We start from the raw sequence: 22,106 nt of genomic DNA, 5'->3' as shown, positions 1-22,106 counted from the left end.
GAATGAACAGAAGACATGCTCACACGGGCAGATGTTCAGTACATGTTAACAGAATGAATGAAAGAACAGAACACACACTCACACGGGCAGATGTTCAGTACATGTTAACAGAATGAATGAATGAACAGAAGACATGCTCACACAGGCAGATGTTCAATACATGTTAACAGAATGAATGAATGAACAGAAGACATGCTCACACGGGCAGATGTTCAGTACATGTTAACAGAATGAATGAATGAACAGAACACACACTCACACGGGCAGATGTTCAGTACATGTTAACAGAATGAATGAATGAACAGAAGACATGCTCACACAGGCAGATGTTCAATACATGTTAACAGAATGAATGAATGAACAGAAGACATGCTCACACGGGCAGATGTTCAGTACATGTTAACAGAATGAATGAATGAACAGAAGACATGCTCACACGGGCAGATGTTCAGTACATGTTAACAGAATGAATGAATGAACAGAAGACATGCTCACACGGGCAGATGTTCAGTACATGTTAACAGAATGAAAGAACAGAACACACGCTCACACAGGCAGATGTTCAATACATGTTAACAGAATGAATGAATGAACAGAACACACACTCACACGGGCAGATGTTCAGTACATGTTAACAGAATGAATGAAAGAACAGAACACACACTCACACGGGCAGATGTTCAGTACATGTTAACAGAATGAATGAATGAACAGAAGACATGCTCACACAGGCAGATGTTCAATACATGTTAACAGAATGAATGAAAGAACAGAACACACACTCACACGGGCAGATGTTCAGTACATGTTAACAGAATGAATGAATGAACAGAAGACATGCTCACACGGGCAGATGTTCAGTACATGTTAACAGAATGAATGAATGAACAGAAGACACGCTCACACGGGCAGATGTTCAGTACATGTTAACAGAATGAATGAATGAACAGAAGACATGCTCACACGGGCAGATGTTCAGTACATGTTAACAGAATGAATGAATGAACAGAAGACATGCTCACACGGGCAGATGTTCAGTACATGTTAACAGAATGAATAAATGAACAGAAGACACGCTCACACGGGCAGATGTTCAGTACATGTTAACAGAATGAATGAATGAACAGAACACACACTCACACGGGCAGATGTTCAATACATGTTAACAGAATGAAAGAACAGAACACACGCTCACACAGGCAGATGTTCAGTACATGTTAACAGAATGAATGAATGAACAGAAGACATGCTCACACGGGCAGATGTTCAGTACATGTTAACAGAATGATTGAATGAACAGAAGACATGCTCACACGGGCAGATGTTCAGTACATGTTAACAGAATGAATGAATGAACAGAAGACATGCTCACACGGGCAGATGTTCAGTACATGTTAACAGAATGAATGAATGAACAGAAGACATGCTCACACGGGCAGATGTTCAGTACATGTTAACAGAATGAATGAATGAACAGAAGACATGCTCACACGGGCAGATGTTCAGTACATGTTAACAGAATGAATGAATGAACAGAAGACATGCTCACACGGGCAGATGTTCAGTACATGTTAACAGAATGAATGAATGAACAGAAGACATGCTCACACGGGCAGATGTTCAGTACATGTTAACAGAATGAATGAATGAACAGAAGACATGCTCACACAGGCAGATGTTCAGTACATGTTAACAGAATGAATGAATGAACAGAAGACATGCTCACACAGGCAGATGTTCAATACATGTTAACAGAATGAATGAATGAACAGAAGACATGCTCACACGGGCAGATGTTCAGTACATGTTAACAGAATGAATGAAAGAACAGAAGACCTGCTCACACGGGCAGATGTTCAGTACATGTTAACAGAATGAATGAATGAACAGAATACACACTCACACGGGCAGATGTTCAGTACATGTTAACAGAATGAATAAATGAACAGAAGACATGCTCACACGGGCAGATGTTCAGTACATGTTAACAGAATGAATGAATGAACAGAAGACATGCTCACACGGGCAGATGTTCAGTACATGTTAACAGAATGAAAGAACAGAACACACGCTCACACAGGCAGATGTTCAATACATGTTAACAGAATGAATGAATGAACAGAACACACACTCACACGGGCAGATGTTCAGTACATGTTAACAGAATGAATGAAAGAACAGAACACACACTCACACGGGCAGATGTTCAGTACATGTTAACAGAATGAATGAATGAACAGAAGACATGCTCACACGGGCAGATGTTCAGTACATGTTAACAGAATGAATGAAAGAACAGAACACACACTCACACGGGCAGATGTTCAGTACATGTTAACAGAATGAATGAATGAACAGAAGACATGCTCACACAGGCAGATGTTCAATACATGTTAACAGAATGAATGAATGAACAGAAGACATGCTCACACGGGCAGATGTTCAGTACATGTTAACAGAATGAATGAATGAACAGAACACACACTCACACGGGCAGATGTTCAGTACATGTTAACAGAATGAATGAATGAACAGAAGACATGCTCACACAGGCAGATGTTCAATACATGTTAACAGAATGAATGAATGAACAGAAGACATGCTCACACGGGCAGATGTTCAGTACATGTTAACAGAATGAATGAATGAACAGAAGACATGCTCACACGGGCAGATGTTCAGTACATGTTAACAGAATGAATGAATGAACAGAAGACATGCTCACACGGGCAGATGTTCAGTACATGTTAACAGAATGAAAGAACAGAACACACGCTCACACAGGCAGATGTTCAATACATGTTAACAGAATGAATGAATGAACAGAACACACACTCACACGGGCAGATGTTCAGTACATGTTAACAGAATGAATGAAAGAACAGAACACACACTCACACGGGCAGATGTTCAGTACATGTTAACAGAATGAATGAATGAACAGAAGACATGCTCACACAGGCAGATGTTCAATACATGTTAACAGAATGAATGAAAGAACAGAACACACACTCACACGGGCAGATGTTCAGTACATGTTAACAGAATGAATGAATGAACAGAAGACATGCTCACACGGGCAGATGTTCAGTACATGTTAACAGAATGAATGAATGAACAGAAGACACGCTCACACGGGCAGATGTTCAGTACATGTTAACAGAATGAATGAATGAACAGAAGACATGCTCACACGGGCAGATGTTCAGTACATGTTAACAGAATGAATGAATGAACAGAAGACATGCTCACACGGGCAGATGTTCAGTACATGTTAACAGAATGAATAAATGAACAGAAGACACGCTCACACGGGCAGATGTTCAGTACATGTTAACAGAATGAATGAATGAACAGAACACACACTCACACGGGCAGATGTTCAATACATGTTAACAGAATGAAAGAACAGAACACACGCTCACACAGGCAGATGTTCAGTACATGTTAACAGAATGAATGAATGAACAGAAGACATGCTCACACGGGCAGATGTTCAGTACATGTTAACAGAATGATTGAATGAACAGAAGACATGCTCACACGGGCAGATGTTCAGTACATGTTAACAGAATGAATGAATGAACAGAAGACATGCTCACACGGGCAGATGTTCAGTACATGTTAACAGAATGAATGAATGAACAGAAGACATGCTCACACGGGCAGATGTTCAGTACATGTTAACAGAATGAATGAATGAACAGAAGACATGCTCACACGGGCAGATGTTCAGTACATGTTAACAGAATGAATGAATGAACAGAAGACATGCTCACACGGGCAGATGTTCCTTACATGTTAACAGAATGAATGAATGAACAGAAGACATGCTCACACGGGCAGATGTTCAGTACATGTTAACAGAATGAATGAATGAACAGAAGACATGCTCACACGGGCAGATGTTCAGTACATGTTAACAGAATGAATGAATGAACAGAAGACATGCTCACACGGGCAGATGTTCAGTACATGTTAACAGAATGAATGAATGAACAGAAGACATGCTCACACGGGCAGATGTTCAGTACATGTTAACAGAATGAATGAATGAACAGAAGACATGCTCACACGGGCAGATGTTCAGTACATGTTAACAGAATGAATGAATGAACAGAACACACGCTCACACGGGCAGATGTTCAGTACATGTTAACAGAATGATTGAATGAACAGAAGACATGCTCACACGGGCAGATGTTCAGTACATGTTAACAGAATGAATGAACTGAATCTTGTTACAGGTCAACACTTTATTTGGTCTGCTAAGATGATTCACCACAATATTAACTTTTATTTTCAGGAATAGAAAATAGAAATTATATTATAATTCTGGTGGAAAAAACTGAATTATCTTAAAAATTATCCTCCAGGTATTCAGATGGTCAAACTTTAATAATTTATCACCAATATTCTTGGTGACAAACAGATTCCTGGGGGGATATTGTTCAGCTTCTCTAAGCAGTCAAAGCAATGTTACTGTAATAATTAATTTTAGCATTAGATGAAAAAGAAGGACATGGGGCTGGAGAGATGGCTCAGTTAAGAGCCCTGACTACTGTTCCAGAGGACCCGAGTTCAATTCCCAGCACCCACATGGCAGCCCAAAACTGTCTGTAATTATAGTTCCAGGGTACCTGACACTCATGACAATTTAAAAAAGAAAAAGACAAAAAGAAAGAGAAAAAGGAAAAGGACATAAATGGATATATATGTGTTTAAGAACATGAGCCCAGCAGTGAATGTGGCATTTGAGAACCATTGACCTGAGGAGAGAGTATCTTTGGTTTCATTATTCAACAGGTTTGGTATGAACATTTAGGAGAGAGAGAGAGAGAGAGAGAGAGAGAGAGAGAGAGAGAGAGAGAGAGAGCAGCTGAAAGCTGAATATTCTAAGGTGTAGCCAGTGACTCACCTCTCTGAGACCGGTGAGGCCCGGGAATTAGGAACAACTCCAGAGACATGTTCACTGTTAGAAGCTGAAATAAAGCCCGGATGTATGTCTATAATTCACAACATCTCAATGGTTCCTTTCTTCTTTTATAAAACGCAAAGGGCTTTAACTATCAATTTCAAAATAAGTCTGCAGCTAAAGATCCACTCCTTAGTTCCCAATGAAGAAGTTTTGATTGACACTAGCCAGCTCGCTCAGATCCTTTAAGCATTTAAATATGCTGTGTACACGTTAACTCTTGTGTGATAATGAAGTGGGAGAATTCAATGTGTTAAAACATTAAGTTAGGCATGGTGGTACATGCTCGTAATTCTAGTCCCCAGGAGATGGAGGCAGGAGAATCATGAGTTTGAGGTCAACCTGGGGCTACATAGTGAGGCCCCATCTCAGAGAAGAAGAGAGAGAGAGAGAGCGTGCATTATAGTAACTGTATTCTTACCTGTATAGCATGTAAGATGCTGAGTATTGTGTAATTTGTGTTCCAGCTCTTCTGGTTGTCCAAAAAGTGTATACTGGGCCGACCGGTATGTGGGTCTACTGTATTAAGACAGCATATTAGTTTTAGTATTCAAAACTTATAAAGCATCATATTTTATAAATAATTGACCTACTCTTCTTTCTTTCTTCCTGTTTCATATAATGATAATCACTGCGCGGCTCTCCCGCGTCCACCAGCTTTAGCTGATTAGAGGCTCCTGGTGCAGTAATTTGATAGTATACATTTCAAATACAGTATTTATTTTTGAGGCTCGTGTGTGAGTGTGTATGTGTGTGATTGACATGTACATGTGCGTGTGCATGCCTGTAATACCTAGAAGTTAGAGGAGGAGGTCAGGTACTCTGCTCTATTAGTCTTGGTCTTACTTCTTTGAGAGAGGGTCTCTCATTGAAACCGGTGTAGGTTTGTGGTCAGCAAGCCCCAGCAATCCCCTTGCTCACAGCCCTTCCCTCCGCAGGGCTGGCGTTATAGGTGTGGGTGGTCATGGCTGGGTTTCTATATGCCTGCTTGAGATTTGAAGTCAGCCCCTTATGCTTGCACAAGCCATTTGCCCAATTTCAAAAGTAGATTTTAATTACAAAGATAATAGTGGACTACGGAGAAAAAGGGGGAAACAAGAAAGTGTGAGGTAAAACCTGAATGTTCCCCGCCTGTCAATTCCACTCTTATGCCACATTGATCTACAGACGTCCATCTGTATACCTGGAAGGGCTCATGTGTTTATTATGAGAGAGGATACTTTGATATTTTATTTTCAGGGTGTTCTTTTTTATTTAAAATAAATTGCAACCTGTTTCTAGCTGCATTTATTTATTAAAATGTACTTGCATTCATTTATTTGTGTGTGTATGTGTGTGTGCATGCGTGTGTGTGCATGTGTGTGTGTGCCTGGTGTGTGTGTGCACATGCACATGAACTTCAGCATATGTCTAGAGGTCAGAGAACAACCTGTGGGAGTTGGTTCTCTCCTTCCACCATGTGGGTTCTGGGGCTTGTCAGGTTGCTCAGCAAATGCCCTTCCCTGCTGGATCGCTTTACTGGCCCTTGAGATATGCTTATTAAAAAGATATGTAAGCACCTACTGTGTGCCAAGCAATGATGATTCTAGGGACACTGCAGTGACCAAGAAAATCCAGCTTTCATAGTCTTCCTTTTCTATATAGAGGAAAGATGTAGTCTTAGAGTTTTACTTAAAAACTTCCTGTGGTTAAAAAAAAAAAAGGATTCCTATGTCAACGGATATTGTCATTATAGTGGGATCCCTGTAGGCATTGGTTTTGAATCCATAGATTCAACTGAGTATCAGAAATAGTCAGAAAAATTAGCATTCATATTTAACTTGTGTGGACATTTTTCTTGTTATTATTTATGAAACAATACAGAAGCACAGCCATGCACATGGCGTTTTCATTGTTAAGTAATCCAGAGATGATTTGAAATGTATGGGAGAGGCTGCCGCAAGGCCATAATTAAATCTACTGGGAATGATCATTCTTCAATAGAGCATATTTTTGTGCTACTATATCTAACAGGATAGTCTATAAACCTGAGATTTTGGCCTGTAGGATATGTGGATTTTATATGTGATTAGAAAGTGTCAAGTCACTTCCCTAAAAGATTGCCCTTATGGCAGGGACTAATGTCTGCCCAAGCCCACTAGAATTGAATTTTAATGTCTTTTAATGATCTGTAAGCAGAGGCAGATATTGTTGTGTTTTAATTTTTATCTATTTTCTTCACAATGAGATTGTTTTGTTGTGTTCTGTCTATCCAGTGTTTGTTCATGGGTTTCACACAGCTTTCTGCTAGTTCACAAGGGTTCTTTATGTGGTATAGATATTCTGTCCTGTACCATGAATGGTCCCTGAGTCTTCAGAATACAGTTTTGTTATTTTTTTAGCTTGTTTATAATGTGCATAGCTATAGAGGTTTGTAAATGTTTATATGTTTACATTAGTATCACAGAAAGGCCCCTGTACAAGCCCACAAACAGTTACCCTACGCTGTCTTCTATCTTAGAACCCAACTAAAGAAAATTTAAAGCTTTAGGCAATCCCTTTATGGAGAACTCAGCAGAACAATCTAACATATTTCTATCCCAAAGATTAAGTTGTCTGGAGTATTATATTTATAAAATTCAACTAAAATAATAAATGATGCATGAACATGTGGACTATCCAGCCATTTAAAATGATCTTTGACAGATGTATGAAAATGAAGGAAAGGTGCTGGGGAGATGGTTCGAGAGACTTGCTGAGTTTGGTTCTCAGCACTCACGCTGGATGGCTCATAACTGCTATCTCCAGGGGACCCAAAACCGTCTTCTCTCCTCCACTGGCACCACACTTATGCGCACAACCACCATCCCTTCACACACACACATAATTAAAAAGAAGAAGAAGTTTTAAAATGCAGGAAAATGACACACCATCTAAACTAAGGCCAAATTCAAAACTCTTTGTAACAACTCAACTATGCAGAAAACTATACACAGGAAAATGAGGAGATATGGTAAAATATCAAAAAATGTTGTTTTACTAACTATTCGGATTCGAAGACATTGCCAATTTTTCTGCCTTTTAAAGTTTCTCCAATGAGTATTCTTACTTTAACTGTAAGTTAGCCGGGCGGTGGTGGCGCACACCTTTAATCCCAGCACTCGGGAGGCAGAGGCAGGCGGATCTCTGTGAGTTCGAGACCAGCCTGGTCTACAGAGCTAGTTCCAGGACAGGCTCCAAAGCCACAGAGAAACCCTGTCTCAAAAAAAAAAAACCCCTAACTTTAACTGTAAGTTGCTAAAGGGGACCATGGCTATTAAACACTATCCCCCACTAAAAAGAATTGCATAGACAAAGTCATAATAATACAATATTAAGAGTCTCACTTAGTTCTTACCATTTGGATGGAAAGGAATTGTTAGAAATTTCACAACTGGAGGAACAAGGTTGTACTCTGGTGGAAAATCTATTGTCAAGTGGAAAAGAAATCCTGTAATATAGAAATAATGATGCCATTAACGTGTTATGGTTAGCTCTAGCCTGATTGAACCCTCCCTCCCTCCATCCCCGGCATACTGCCTCCTCTCATTGGCTGATCTCCTCCTTCCCAGAAACTGCAGCAACCTTTCCTGCCTGCAACATGAATGTCCTTCTCCTTTAGAGCTTGGCTTGTACTCATGTGTCAACTCAAATGTTGCTTCTTTAGAAAGCCTTCCTGATTCCTGCTCATGGAATTGCTAATCCACCTCCCCTCCTTGGCATTCTCTCCAAGATCCCTAGCAGCAGATAGGATATTTATATACTACATACATACAAACATATATATATATATATATATATACACACACATATATGCAGTGTATAGTATATAGTATATTTTACTGTCGTTGTTGCTTTATATGTTCGTCTTACCCATTTCGCCCAAATAATCTCTTTTAAATAAATAACTGAAATAACTCAGAATTATTAAAGTTTATAGTGGACCAGTTTCCTTGAGGATTTGACTTCTGGAAATTTGGGGGAAAATTACAAAGGGAAAACCAAAAAATAACTGTGGAATGCTGAAGTCAACAGGAATTTTGATAGGTATTCTCTGATCTCATGGAGACTATTGGCAAATATTCTTGATAAATATACTTTATTGTGTTTGCTTCTTAAAAATACAGTAACATGGGACTGGAGAGATTGCTCAGTGGCTAAGAGCACTGGCTGCGCTTCCAGAGGACCCAGGTTCAATTCCCAGCACTCTCATGGCAGCTACAAAAGCCTGTAACTCCAGTTTCAGGGGATCCGATACATTCACACAGACAAACATGCAGACAAATCACAAATTCTATTACATAAAAATAACAAATACATAAATTTTTGTAAAAGAAAAACAATACAGTAACACGAGGGACTAAGAGTGAGGCCATGGAGTTGTCCTCAGTCCTCCCCACTCACCCACCCCCTCTGGAGACATTGAATTTGGAAACACGAACCTTCCCAGATGGAATTCTGAGGCCCTTCAATCTGAGCTTCCCAGCTCATCATGTCTTCTCTTGTAGGAAAAGCAACGATGCCCTGTCATTAAAAAAAATAATAATAAAGAAAGAAAGAAAACAGACTAAAATAGTCTTTGTATCTTTGAAAATCAGATTCTGGAGTTCAATGAATTTCAATATTTTGACTTTTTTCTTAGAGTTTATTTGTTGATGTGGGGAGGAGGTATTGCTTGTTTTAAGGTAGATGCCAGGAAACACTTGAAATAATAGTAAATTAAAAACCAATTGCTAAGAGTAGAAATCACTAGTGGGACCGGGAAATAAGGACTGCATATGTGGAGGGCGTGGCCGTTTAAGATCCCAATGGGAAAAGGAGGAAATGGTTGGGGATTGGAAAGCATGTGTTTCCTGAAAGTTCCTGAAGATGATGGATGCCATATGGAAGGTAGGATGTAGGGTCATTTTCACTAAAAAGTCTAAACTCAAGTCCATTGTATTTATGAGTTGGAATTTTATGCGTAAAAGAGAATATAAAGTTTCTTGGGAAATATTATCTTAAGGTGTGTGACTTTTGTTTACGCCACACTTGTTTAACTCCGTGAAGCTGTGATTCTTTGCCTGTCTTAAACCCATGATGGTCCTAATAAAGAGCTGAGTGGTCAATAGTGAGGCAGAAATGAGGACAGGATGGACTGGCAAGCAGAGAGAATAAAGAGAAGCAGAAAAGAGGAGAGGAGGCACGAGAGAACAAGGGAGGAGGGCGTCAGGGGCCATCACCCAGCCAGTCACGGAGTAAGAAGGAGAGTAAGATACACAGGAGGAAGAAAGACAAAAGACCAGAGGAAAAGGGTGTACAGGTTAATTTACGGTAAGAAAAGCTGGCAAGAAACAAGTCAAGCTAAGGCCGGACATTTATAAGTAATAATAAAACTTGGTATGATTTATTTGGGAGCTGGGTGATGGTCTCCCAAGAAGCAATAGGAGCAAAAACAACATGCAACAAAAGCTAATTGTTTGTCTAGTTCTAACTCTGCCATTTTTTTGTTTGCTTTTGGTAATAGATAGATGCATTAAACTACATTCAATATGAAAGTCTAAAATCCAGTGTGAAGCTCCACAGTCTCTTTCCTGAATGGCCGTTTTAATTGTGTGGAAGTTCATTGGAATGTATGTACTTTTGGTTTGGTTAATTTTGGTGTGTGAGTTTTTTATATTAAGTTTTATAAAATTGATTTAGGAAAATAAAATAAAAATTCCCACGTTACTCTTGTATATAAAAACAAACTTTTTCCTACATTTAAGTATTGTTTCTATGGAGATTCAAGAATGTGCTTCACAGAAAACTGTGACAGCTATGCTGAGTATACTTGAATGAGTTCAGCAAATTCTTTCTGAGCCAGTGTCGTGAATAAGTACATGAGGTGACTATCAAAGCAAACACTGTATTTGTCTTTCTGCATTATCTGCACTGCTATAACCCAGCACTCGATTCTTTTATGCCAGAGAACAACAACGTTTGGACTGAACAGAAGTGTTATTCGACAGGAGGTCCATGCATCTGTAATGTTTATATAGTTGATCCGAAGCATCTCCAGAGGGTTTTTTAAAATTGTGTTTATAGTGGGCATGAAATGGAACATGTATTCTGAACCGTCACCAACAGAGCTATTGTTGGGACCACTGCACACACTCTTCTAAGGATGGCGTTGTTTCTGTTTTTAAAAGGCTTTTCCCATTTCTCCCTCTCATTCAGTTTTCATTTTCCGTAAATAAGCCCATGGCACAAATGAACGCCAATAACTTCACTGGGGGCACTGGGGCAAAGGGTATTTATTTTTTCTGCTGCATTAATATTAGGGGGCAAAAACACCCATGCCTTGTGTTGGTAAAGGAAAAAAGTCCTAGGGAGTATGCAGTGGAACACAGATCTCTAAACAAATGCTCAGAAAGTGATGGAGTGGATCCTGGGGTACAAATCTACACTGAATCTTTCTGAGTGCTAGCTTGCGGGTAGGAAAAAGAAAGGCTACTTAGTTTACAATATTAATGAGTATGACCGAATCTGTCAGTCACTCCTTGACACACTCTGATGCCCAGGGTTTCGGCTTAGAGAAAGCACCCCTCACAATGTACTTACAGTTGTTACCCCTCATGACTTTGAAACAGTAGTTATAATTCTGGAATACTGTAGTGGGAAAGTCGGTGAGCTAAATCATGGCTTATAGAGTAAGTACGGACTAACCTGCTTCTTAAACAGCCTCACGGGATGAAGCAGAACCCTCCACGCCCTGTACTTACCTCATTTATATTGTTCTGTAACGTCTTGAACTCTCTTTCCAGCAAGATGTGAGCTCTGGAGTACATGCTGAGGCAGTGGAGGGACTGCCACCTGTCCCTGAACTATCCCGTTTACTCTGGGCAGAGCTCTTGACAGGGGACTCAGGTCATCCTCTGACCCCTGGTTAACGGTTACTAGCTCTCCAGTTAAATGACCTCTCAGATTACGATTTAACAATGACTTTCTTTCCCTCCTCTGACCCTTCCAAGTGGGGACTTCTAGAAGGAGGACTGGAGTCCTTATCTGAGGTGTCTCACTGCCAGCCGCCACCCCCCAAGACAAACTCGGGGAACCACTTGAGAGAAGACCGCTTATTGGCACGTGAAGACGGAAAGGAAAGGGCAAGACTGAAGCAACGCTGGCAAACTCTCTTTTACCTCGCAGGTGAAATAAAGCTGTGTCAGCGCAGCTCGACTAAGGAAACCAGTTGCTAAGCAACAGGCCTCTGAAGGCGGTGAGGCGTTGAAGTTGTGGGCTTTACGGGATTATAAGTCCTTTTAGCCAATCGATGAACAGTGTCAGTGGGGAAGGCCAATGAAGTCAGCATTCAAGACGAGAATCCCCGCCTCTCAGTGAGCCGGGATACCGCGGCTGTAGAGGGCCTTCCTTGTGTCCCAGGACTTGAACTGTAAATTGCAGAAGCCTCTCGAGAACGCCTGCTCACCATGAGCCTTTCTCTTTGACTGTCAGGGACAGTTAACTACATGGCTGGTACCCAAAGCTCATCACTCAGCTGCCTTCCAAACTACAACCCAAACCATTCTTGCTTCCCAATTCTACCCCAATTTATTCAAGTCCTTTCCAGAAAGCAACCCCAGCCCTACTCTTTAGAGCTTGCACGCATTCACCGAACTTCACTCAAGTTAATGGCTTTGTCGCTCCTAGACACAGGACATCCTCTCCTAGGACCAGCACCATAGACAGAAACTAATACATGAGCTGATTAAAACGCTCTGATGGGACCTTGCTACTTCCCCAGATCATAATGCCTCCGTCTTCATCATTTTATTATTTATGTATTTATGTATTTATTTATGGTTTTTCGAGACAGGGTTTCTCTGTAGCTTTGGTGTCCATCCCGGAACTAGCTCTTGTAGACCAGGCTGGCCTCGAACTCCCGGAGATCCGCCTGCCTCTGCCTCCCGAGTGCTGGGATTAAAGGCGTGCGCCACCACCGCCCGGCTCGTCTTCATCATTTTAAAGGTCATCTTTGCCTATGATTACCGTGTTCCCACCACTGGTTTTCTTCCCCACTCGAATATAAATGCTTTTATTTCCTTTGCCGTGCAGACGTTTTTTGATTTCATGAGCTTTACTTGTCAATGGCTGGCCTTAATTATTGAGCAGATGAGTCCTATTCAAGAAATCCTTCCCTACACCAATATCACGGTGGGCGCTGGCCGGGTTCTCTTCTAGCGGTTTCAGTCTTCCATGTGTTTGGAGCTAGCTTTTGTGCACGGTGATCTATATGGGTCTAATTTTATCCTTCTGCACGTAGCCACCCAGTTTCCCCAGCATCATTTGCTGACGAGCTTTTCTGTAATGAATGTTTCTCATGTCCTTGTTAAATATTAAGTGGCTGAAGTTACAAGTGCTCATGTTCGGGTCTTTAGTCCACTGGTCTACTTGTCTGTTTTTGTGCCAACACCGTATTGTTTATTACTGTAGCTCAGTAATGTACCTTAAGATCTGGAATGGTAATTTCTCCAGCACTGTTCTTTTGCTCAGGATTGTTTTGGCTATTCAGGATCTTTTGTGGTTTCATGTGAATTTTAGGATAGCTTTTTCATGTTTCTGTGATGAGTGAGATAGGGGTTTTGATTGAGATTACATTGCATCTGGAAATAGCTTTAGTAGAACCATCATTTTTTGCCATTCTATTAATCCATGACCATGGGATGTCTTTCCATTTGCCAGTGTCTTTATCTCTTTCTTTAAATGCTTAAAGTCTCTTCTTTGAAGAGGTCCTTCACTTCCTTGCTTAGGTTAATTCCTAGATATTTTATTTGAGGCTATTGAGAATGGGAATGTGTCCATGATCCCCTTCTATGAATGTTTTTTGTTGTGTATAGAAAATCTATTGATTTGTGTAAATGATTCTGTATCTTGCCACATTGCTAAATTTATCATTTCTAGAAGTTTTCTGGTAGAATTTTTGGGATTGTATAGCATCATCTCTACTGTAGTATTATTCATAAGAATAGGGATAATTGACTTCTTTGTTCCCTATTTGTATTCCTTTAATTTCTGTTTTTTTTCTTTATTGCTCCAGCTAGTTATTTGAGTACATATAGAAAAGGAGTGGAAATAGTGGAATGATATTTGTCATTTAGGATAATGTTGGCTATGCATTTCCTGTATATAGCTTTTATTGTGTTGAGGTATATTCCCTCTAGCCCTATATTCTCTGTGCAAACACCACAAACCTTTCCCCCAGAGATCTTTTGTTCTTTCAGGAATGAACCAGCTGTGTCAAATACATCACATGGAGTGGTTGCTTCAAGAGATTTGCAGAGGGAAGTCCTGCTCTCTCTTCCTGTCCTCCATCATGTCTCAAGATCAAGGTGAAAAGGAGAAACCCCATGCGGAAACTTCGCATTTCCAAGCTCTGCCTCAGTATCTGTGTTGGGGAGGGCGGAGACAGACTGACTGGGGCAGCCAAGGTGTTGGAGCACCTCACAGGCCAGACACCTGTCTTTTCCAAAGCTAAGTACACCGTCAGGTCCTTCGGCATCAGGAGAAAGGAGAAGATTGCTGTTCACTGCACTGTCCGTGGAGCCAAGTTAGAAGAAATTCCAGAGAAAGGCCTGAAGGTACAGGAGGATGAGTTGAGGAAAAATAACTTCTCAGATACTGAGAACTTCGGCTTTGGGATTCCAGAACACATTGACCTGGGCATCAAATATGACTCAAGCACTGGGATCTACGGCTTAGACTTCTATGTGGTGCTGCGTCGGCCAGGTTTCAGCATCGCAGACAAGAAGCACAGGACAGGCTGCATTGGGGCCAAACACAGAATCAGCAAAGAGGAAGCCATGTGCTGGTTCCAGCAGAAGTATGATGGGATCATTCTTCCTGGCAAATAAATTTTATCCAAAAGGCCAATAAAAATTTTTCTCGGAAAAAAAAAGAGATTTGCAGAGAAGAAATTCATCATTATATGCCTCATGCAAATCAGTAACTGTGAACAGTTTGCAACATCTAAGTTCATCAAGTTGGACATTAAATATTGGAAGTGGAGCATATTTAATTTCCTGGATTACCTGATGAAGAATATCAGCAGATGCTGGGCAGTGGTGGCGCACACCTTTAATCCCAACACTCAGGAGGCAGAGGCAGACGGATCTCTAAGTTCAAGGCCAATCTGGTCTAGTTCCAGGACAGCCAGAGCTACACAGAGAAGCCCTGTCTCAAAAACCAAAAACCAAAAAAGCAACAACAAAAACAATGTAGCAAGCAAAGTAACGACTACCAAGGAACGAAGAAATAGGTGACAGATAGTAAGACATCAGATCAGGGCTCAGACTTGGTATGCAGTGTACAAGTTACCTGTTCTTTTCCAGACAGGGTCCTTAGATAAGGAAAATGTATTCAGTTGGGTAATAAATTTATAAATGGAGAATGCTTGTTTTTCCAGCCGCTCAGACCTGAATAAACACACAGAAACTATGTTAATTATAACACTGCTTGGTCAATAACTTAGGCGTATTCCTGGTTAACAACCCATTTCTATTAATCTATGTAATGCCATGAGGCTTACCTGATAATATTCTGGTGGGCATCTTTCTCTTTTCGCAGTTGCATGGCATCTCTTTAACTCTGCTTACTCTCTATCTCTGTTCTGACTTCCCATCTGGCTTTCACTCTGCTAAGCCTTTGGTCCAAACATTTATCTTTTATTAATTTATTCATTATCTAATAAAAGCAACACATATACAGAGGAACATCCTGAACCACCAGTTCATCTCTGATCATTATTTGAACAATGTCTTTGACTGCTGGCAACAGCAAATCCCCAGCAATGTTAAGTTTCATAGCTCTGGTGATTCTGAGTGTCATCAAATATGAAGCTTCAATAGCTGCTATGTTTTGTCTGTTGTACTTGTCACTAGTATCAAATCTGGCTTTCTTGAGTAAAGGGACCCGTTTTGGGTAGGTTTTTAGCACAAAGGAGATTTATTTGCTTCAGGGGAAAAAAGGGCAGGGAATAAGAGACAAAAACAGGAGATAGAAGATGAGGGAGAAGGGAAAGGGAACAAGAGAGAGGGGACGGGGTATTTGTCCCTAGGGACAAAGAACTGCTTCTAGACAGAGAGGAGACTGGTGTGACCTGGTAGTCAAATGTCAGCTTATAAAGGTAAAAGGGGAGCCCTCATCCCCTTAGGATGGGGTGTTTTGTTTTGATTGGGCATGCTAATTAGGTGATTCAAAGGGGGCTTTTGAGTTCTGGATGACAAGTGGACTTTGGTAGTCATTCTCAGGGGGAGGAAGTGACTAAATAAGGGAATAGACCTTTAAGAGTATAATCGAATCATTCTTAGCAAGGCAGAGGGAATGGAGAAAAAGGGCAAAGCCTGCCAGAGTCATATTTGCCATGCTTGGATTGGCTAGAATTCCTTCATGAGTCCATCAGCTTTGTTTCTGTATATGTTTCTATATTCTATATATAAATATATATTATATATTTGACAGCAAAGCTTGACTGCCTGCCATTAAATGGTGTTTTATTTGTTCAATTTCATAGATTCAGCTGATAGAACTTTACAACAAATAACACCCTGGTCTTTCTCAAATCCTGTTGTACTTATTAAGGTAAAACCATACCGTAAAAAATCCTCACTATAGCCAGGTGTGGTGGTGCATGCCTTTAATCTCAGCACTTGGGAGGCAGAGACAGGCAGATATCTGTGAGTTAGAGGCCAGCCTGGTCTACAGACATAGTTCCAATATAGTGAAGGCTACACGAAGAAACCCTGTCTCAAAAACCAAAAACCCTCACTGTATTTTCTTTATTTAACATTCTTCTCTCCCTGATCCATTGTCATGGGATGGTTTTCTAGTGAAAATAATATATAACAATAACTTTAATAACACAAAATATAATATAATAACATGGCTTAGTTCAGTCAACACAGTTCATTAAAGTTTCCTATGGTTTATCATTCTGTTATTTTTTACATACTCATTACTATCACAAGAGGGCAGTATTCTCATCAACCACAGCTGAATATAAAAAGATGGATCAGCATCCAGATTAAATCCCCATGGTACAGAAATGCATGCTTTATATCTCTGTATATTTGAATCTATTCACAGTGCATGATTTTACATTTAGCCTGTAATTATAATTCATGAAGTGTCATTTTACCTCCAGTACCGCGGCTTTTGACACAGTAGCTGTGCTCTACACACGTGTGGCTGTTCTGCATGAGAACATTATGGCGCCAACCCTGTGACATACACCTGTTTTTGTCTGGGTGGGTGTGCTGGGTTTGACACAAGGATGTAATCACTCTGGGTACTCATAGGTGGACACATCTGCATGTGGGCAGACTGCCTGAAGGATAGAGGAATGCTGTCTCGGTCCCGAAGACCATCGGAAATATGTGTTTTCTGATGGACTTAGGTGCCCCCCCCCATGAAAAGGTCATTCAACCCCAAGGGATAGTGACCCACAGATTGAGAATCCCTAGACTTGCCCCTCTCTTTTCTCCTTGAGACTTGCCATTCTGCCTTCTGTTGGACTCATTCTGCTTGTAAAGCTTTCCTTTGAGTTATCTAGTTGAGCGATGGAGTTTCAATTCCATCTCATTTCAGCCCGGGTCCTCTTCAGCGTTTTTAGTCTTTTGATTGGATTCATTTTCATCTGGGCTTGTTCTCATTGTTTCTAGTGTTTTCTTGGGCATCAGGCAGCTGTTTGCTTTCCTGAAACCGTTTCTCCATGATTTAATTGAGCCAGTTTCTTTGTGTTTTAAAGCACTAAACAATTCCACACCAGTTGGATTCAAAGGGTTATTTTTTAAAAATATTTATTATGTATACAATATTTTGTCTGTATGCCTGCAGGCCAAAAGAGGGCACCAGACCCTATTACAGATGGTTGCAAGCCACCATGTGGTTGCTGGGAATTGAACTCAGGACCTTTGGAAGAGCAGGCAATGCTCTTAACTTCTGAGCCATCTCTCCAGCCCTCAAAGGGTTATTTATTTGAGGGGAAAATACTTACAGAACATGGTCCTACATGACAGCCAGGAAAGGAGTTTAGTCACTGGAGCAAGAGAGGGAGCAGAGGGCTGCCACTGCTTTTCAAAAGAAAGAGACCATGCCCCAGTGGGCTGGTATCTCAATGGCTGTTGGCTGAAGGAGTAGAAGGAGCTCCTGCAGCATTGTTTTCTTTAAAGTCCTTGAATTCTTTCATGAGGATCTCGATTCTCTTCAGTTCTGTGTCCTAAAGTTCATCTACGTAGTTGTCCTTGGGATACATTTCTATGAGACTGGTAGGCTTTGGAGAGAAGATACTGGTTTGATTTTTCATGCTTTTGATATTCTTGCAATGAGATCTGGGCATGTAGGCTTCCTTTGTTAGTTCTGAGTTTGTTATGAATAAAGCATGTTGTGGGAAAAGAAGATTTTGGGGGGTCTAGAGTTTGGAAATAGCTTGGTGAAGTAAAGCAGATGAACAAAGGGAACTGGCCTGGTTTATAGGATGCTCCAAGCTGGGGGTGTCAGGATAGAGAGGTCTGAGGGGAAAGTTTGGATCTGACATGGGAGAGTCCTGTGGTTTGACAGATAGTTAAGGAGAATCCTGTGCCCAGCCTAGAGTTCCTCTGCAATGAAGGTGGAAAGGCCATATTAAGTTACTGGCACTAGTTGTGGGATCCCAGTCAAATCTGGTGGTGTGTAGGAAAATGAGTATGCTACCCCACCAAGCTAGACCCTACGGGAGAAAGAGAAAAATTTGGGTGTTGAGTGGTGGCCTTTGGGTGGTTACAGGTAGGGGATTGAGACTGTGGAGGAAGAAGAGCAGGTGGGACTAGCCTGACAGTTTCCTGTGCATCTCTCCCACTAAATTGTCCATCCGGGAAAAGCAGACCATCACTTTGTGAAATAATGCCCACCTCCAATTTGGTATTAAAAGAGTGTTTTGTTTTTTTTTTATTTTTTTCGAGACAAGGTTTTTGTAGCTTTGGTGCCTGTCCTGGAACTAGCTCTTGTGCTCTTGTAGACCAGGCTGGCCTTGAACTCACAGAGATCCTGCCTCCCGTGTGCCGGGATTAAAGGTGTGTGCCACCACAGTCTGGATTAAAGGAGTATTCTTATCCATTCATAAAATACTGTCTTTGATTTATGTAACTTATAAATGCATACAGACTATACATATGATATAAAATATATTGCTCAAAATGCTTAGTCATTGGGAAATAGTTAATTACATGTTGTACTTTAGAATTTTCATTCCATTGGGTGGAAAGGAGATTCAAGTAAGTCTTAAGGCCTTCTCAGAGTTCCATGTTTGTCTTTTCCTCCCAAAAATGGGCCTAGAGGTTTGGAAGGTGATATTTGTATATTTCTTTTATGATAGGCACAGACACACAGACATAGACAAACACACACACACACACATAATTCCTGTGTCATCTTCAGGGTTGTGAACATAATGGGGTTTGTTCTATGGTTAGTTTAGGTGGGACACTCGCGTTTGAGGAGAGGAAATTTCATGGTGTGGGCCTAATTGACTTAGGTGATCTCTAAGGAACTAGGGTATTCTAGGAGTCAGTGATTCAGAAAATCTGGGGAATCCACACATGGCAGATTCATTGTCTGTGTTTAGCCTTGAAAATGGAAGAGGCCACGTGCTAGCGTGGACAGCATCCAAACAGGGCCAAGGAGCAACACGGGAATCAGAGCGTCCGCCCACCAACTGCAAGACACGGGGCTCTGCCACAATCCCATGAGCTTGGAAGGGGACTCGAATTCCAGATCACAGCAGCCAACACTCTGCGAGACCCTGAGAAGATAACGATATCAAGCCCTGCCTGTATCAGGTTGATGGGACTATTGTGATCAATGGCTGCAGTGTGGAGATGCTGTTATACGCAGTGAGAGTCATCGGAAATTCTTAGGACTAGAAATGTTTTCCAGACTTTGGAACATTAATATATACTTTGCTGGACAAGAACTTCTAGCTCCCAGATCTGAAGTCCAAAATGCACCAAGATCTGAATCTGGATTTCAGGCCAGCAACTCAAAAGTTTCAGATTTTGAAGTACTTCACATTTTGGATTATTAGAACAGGGAGGCTCGACTTTATCTCAGATTGCATCCATGTCAAACAAATGTAACATCTATCAGGAGGACACAGCTGCTGATCAAGACACATTGCTTTACCGAGAAAAGAACTCAAACACCAGTGAATAGCTCTTCCCACATGACTCTGGGATAAAGCAAGGGGATAAATATGGAGGAGCAATCTTTAAAATTCAAGATCAACTGCCGCTCACATACAAATTTTCATCATCCTTGGTGAGCCGGGCAACAGACAGTGTAATTGTTTGACGTATGCAATGTTCCTGAAGCTGTCTCCAGCTTTGAAACCAGGCCTTCCCCCTCCCCCACCCCTTCTTTTTTAAAAATAATTCTTTCCCTAGGGACCCGCACAGATGTTTTCATTTTACTTCAACAAAAAGACTGTTTTCCTCATCCACCAGGAATATGTCCTGGTACAAAGTGTTAACCTCGTTTGGATTTGAAGCCCCATCCTCAAGAGCAAAAGAAGGTGGAGGAGCGCCAAATGTCAGCTCAGCTGCGAGAAGTGTTTTAAATCATATTTTGACGTACGTTACGCTGTTAACCAGAAAATAAGTGCGGCACACATGCTTCTAGTCACGGGCTTCAAATCAGACGATCTCTTCTTTGTCATGAGGACCTTTTGATGTGCGTTCCCAATATTGAGTTTCTCTGCTTTTAATAATCTTATATTCCTTCCTCAATATAAATGTCACGAAAAGTACCGAATGCTAATCTTCAAAGATCAAACAGGAAGAAAGAGGTGGGCAGCCGAGCTCAGTGGCTTGGATTCCTGAAATTTCTCATTTAAAACATTTATTTTCACTAATAAAAGTCTCAGCTGAAGACACGCTTGGCTCCTCTTTTCAAAGTCGGAGGGCCCGGATTTCAGAATTATTTAGCAAAATAATATGATCTCTCCCTGCGAGGCACCTGAGATGTAAGCCTCCTAATCTCTGTTTAGAGCTAAGCAGAGCAACAGCAGAGCTCAGAACCAATACACACTGGCTTTGATTTTACCATCTAGGCTTTGGCTAGTGTGGCCCTGGTGTGCCTGGGACAATGGACTTAACTGCGAAGAGCCCCTTGCAAACTGGCTTGGTTTGACGTGAAAGTTTCAGTACCGAGGTACTTTTTTTCTTTTCTTTTCTCTTTTCTTTCTTTTTTTTTGTGAGAATTGTGTAATAACTTGATAAAAGCCATTTACTTGTTTTGGAACGTGGCCATTAAAAAGCACCCAATTTGTTTCCTGTGACAGGCTGGCACTCAAGCCCTCATAATCAAACTTATGAAAGTCATGCTCAGAACCATGTTAGGGGAAGATGCTGGAGGTGTCTGTGATGAAGGAATGTGGGGTCCGCCTGGAACACTACATGTGCTGAAGTGTTTTAGGAGAACTGGGTCTCCTTTCATTTCCCCACCGGAAAATGCCATCTGTCGGGAGACACGGCATTTATAATATCTGAGTGTAGTTGTGGATGGGCGTCTAAAAGGCACAAGATTCCAGGCTGCCTCCCTGCAGGTCACATTCATGTGCCTTTCCACGGTCGCCCTCCAGGGGTAGTTCCAGAAATTCAACACGGGACGGGCTTGGAGGTGGCAGTCAGCTTGCAAGGGTAGGGGATTGCATATGGTTTAGGGATGGCTTAGGGATGCATCTTAAGCTGTTCTTACTTATTGTGTATGTATGGGGGCTGGTTAAAAGGGAGATGCTGGAAACTGTTGGTGGGCAAAGCCCACCCCCCGCTCTTCAGCATCAGTGCAGGGTGTTCTACATTATACTATAGGCATGAATAAGTAAATAGAATATTTTGCACTCTATTAACTTCACTGGAAAATAACATATTCTTTTATAAAAATTGTATAAAACATGAGGAATTATAGTATGATTTTTGGCATCTACCACATGGTGCATACTTATTTGTTCATTTATATAATTATATTTATATCTACATGTACATATGTAGATATGATTTTACTAAATCATCTACAAGACTGGCCTTACCAAAAAAGCTGTAAAATTGGAGAGGCTGAATTTGCTGAG

The 22,106-nt window shown here is 41.0% G+C and overlaps 1 protein-coding gene and 1 pseudogene across 1 annotated transcript in view; one reads left to right on the top strand and one right to left on the bottom strand.

Moving 5' to 3' along the window:
* Ube2u (ubiquitin conjugating enzyme E2 U) overlaps positions 1 to 11,802 on the bottom strand; it is a 118,734-nt gene extending 106,932 nt beyond the window's left edge. Inside the window, exons 1-4 of the mRNA XM_075944585.1 lie at positions 11,737 to 11,802; positions 9,436 to 9,517; positions 8,352 to 8,444; positions 5,397 to 5,494 (exon numbers count right to left, since the gene is read on the bottom strand). Coding sequence (XP_075800700.1) covers positions 5,397 to 5,494; positions 8,352 to 8,444; positions 9,436 to 9,517; positions 11,737 to 11,802 — 339 coding nt within the window. The remainder of the gene's footprint in view (positions 1 to 5,396; positions 5,495 to 8,351; positions 8,445 to 9,435; positions 9,518 to 11,736) is intronic.
* A 2,522-nt stretch (positions 11,803 to 14,324) lies between these two features.
* Positions 14,325 to 14,862, top strand: LOC142834183 (large ribosomal subunit protein uL5-like; annotated as a pseudogene).
* Positions 14,863 to 22,106: the final 7,244 nt, after the last annotated feature.

Source organism: Microtus pennsylvanicus, chromosome 13 (genome assembly GCF_037038515.1).
Source record: "Microtus pennsylvanicus isolate mMicPen1 chromosome 13, mMicPen1.hap1, whole genome shotgun sequence".
Lineage (NCBI taxonomy): Eukaryota > Metazoa > Chordata > Mammalia > Rodentia > Cricetidae > Microtus > Microtus pennsylvanicus.
Note: the sequence above shows the minus strand (reverse complement) of the source record. Positions and strands in the feature narration are given on the sequence as shown.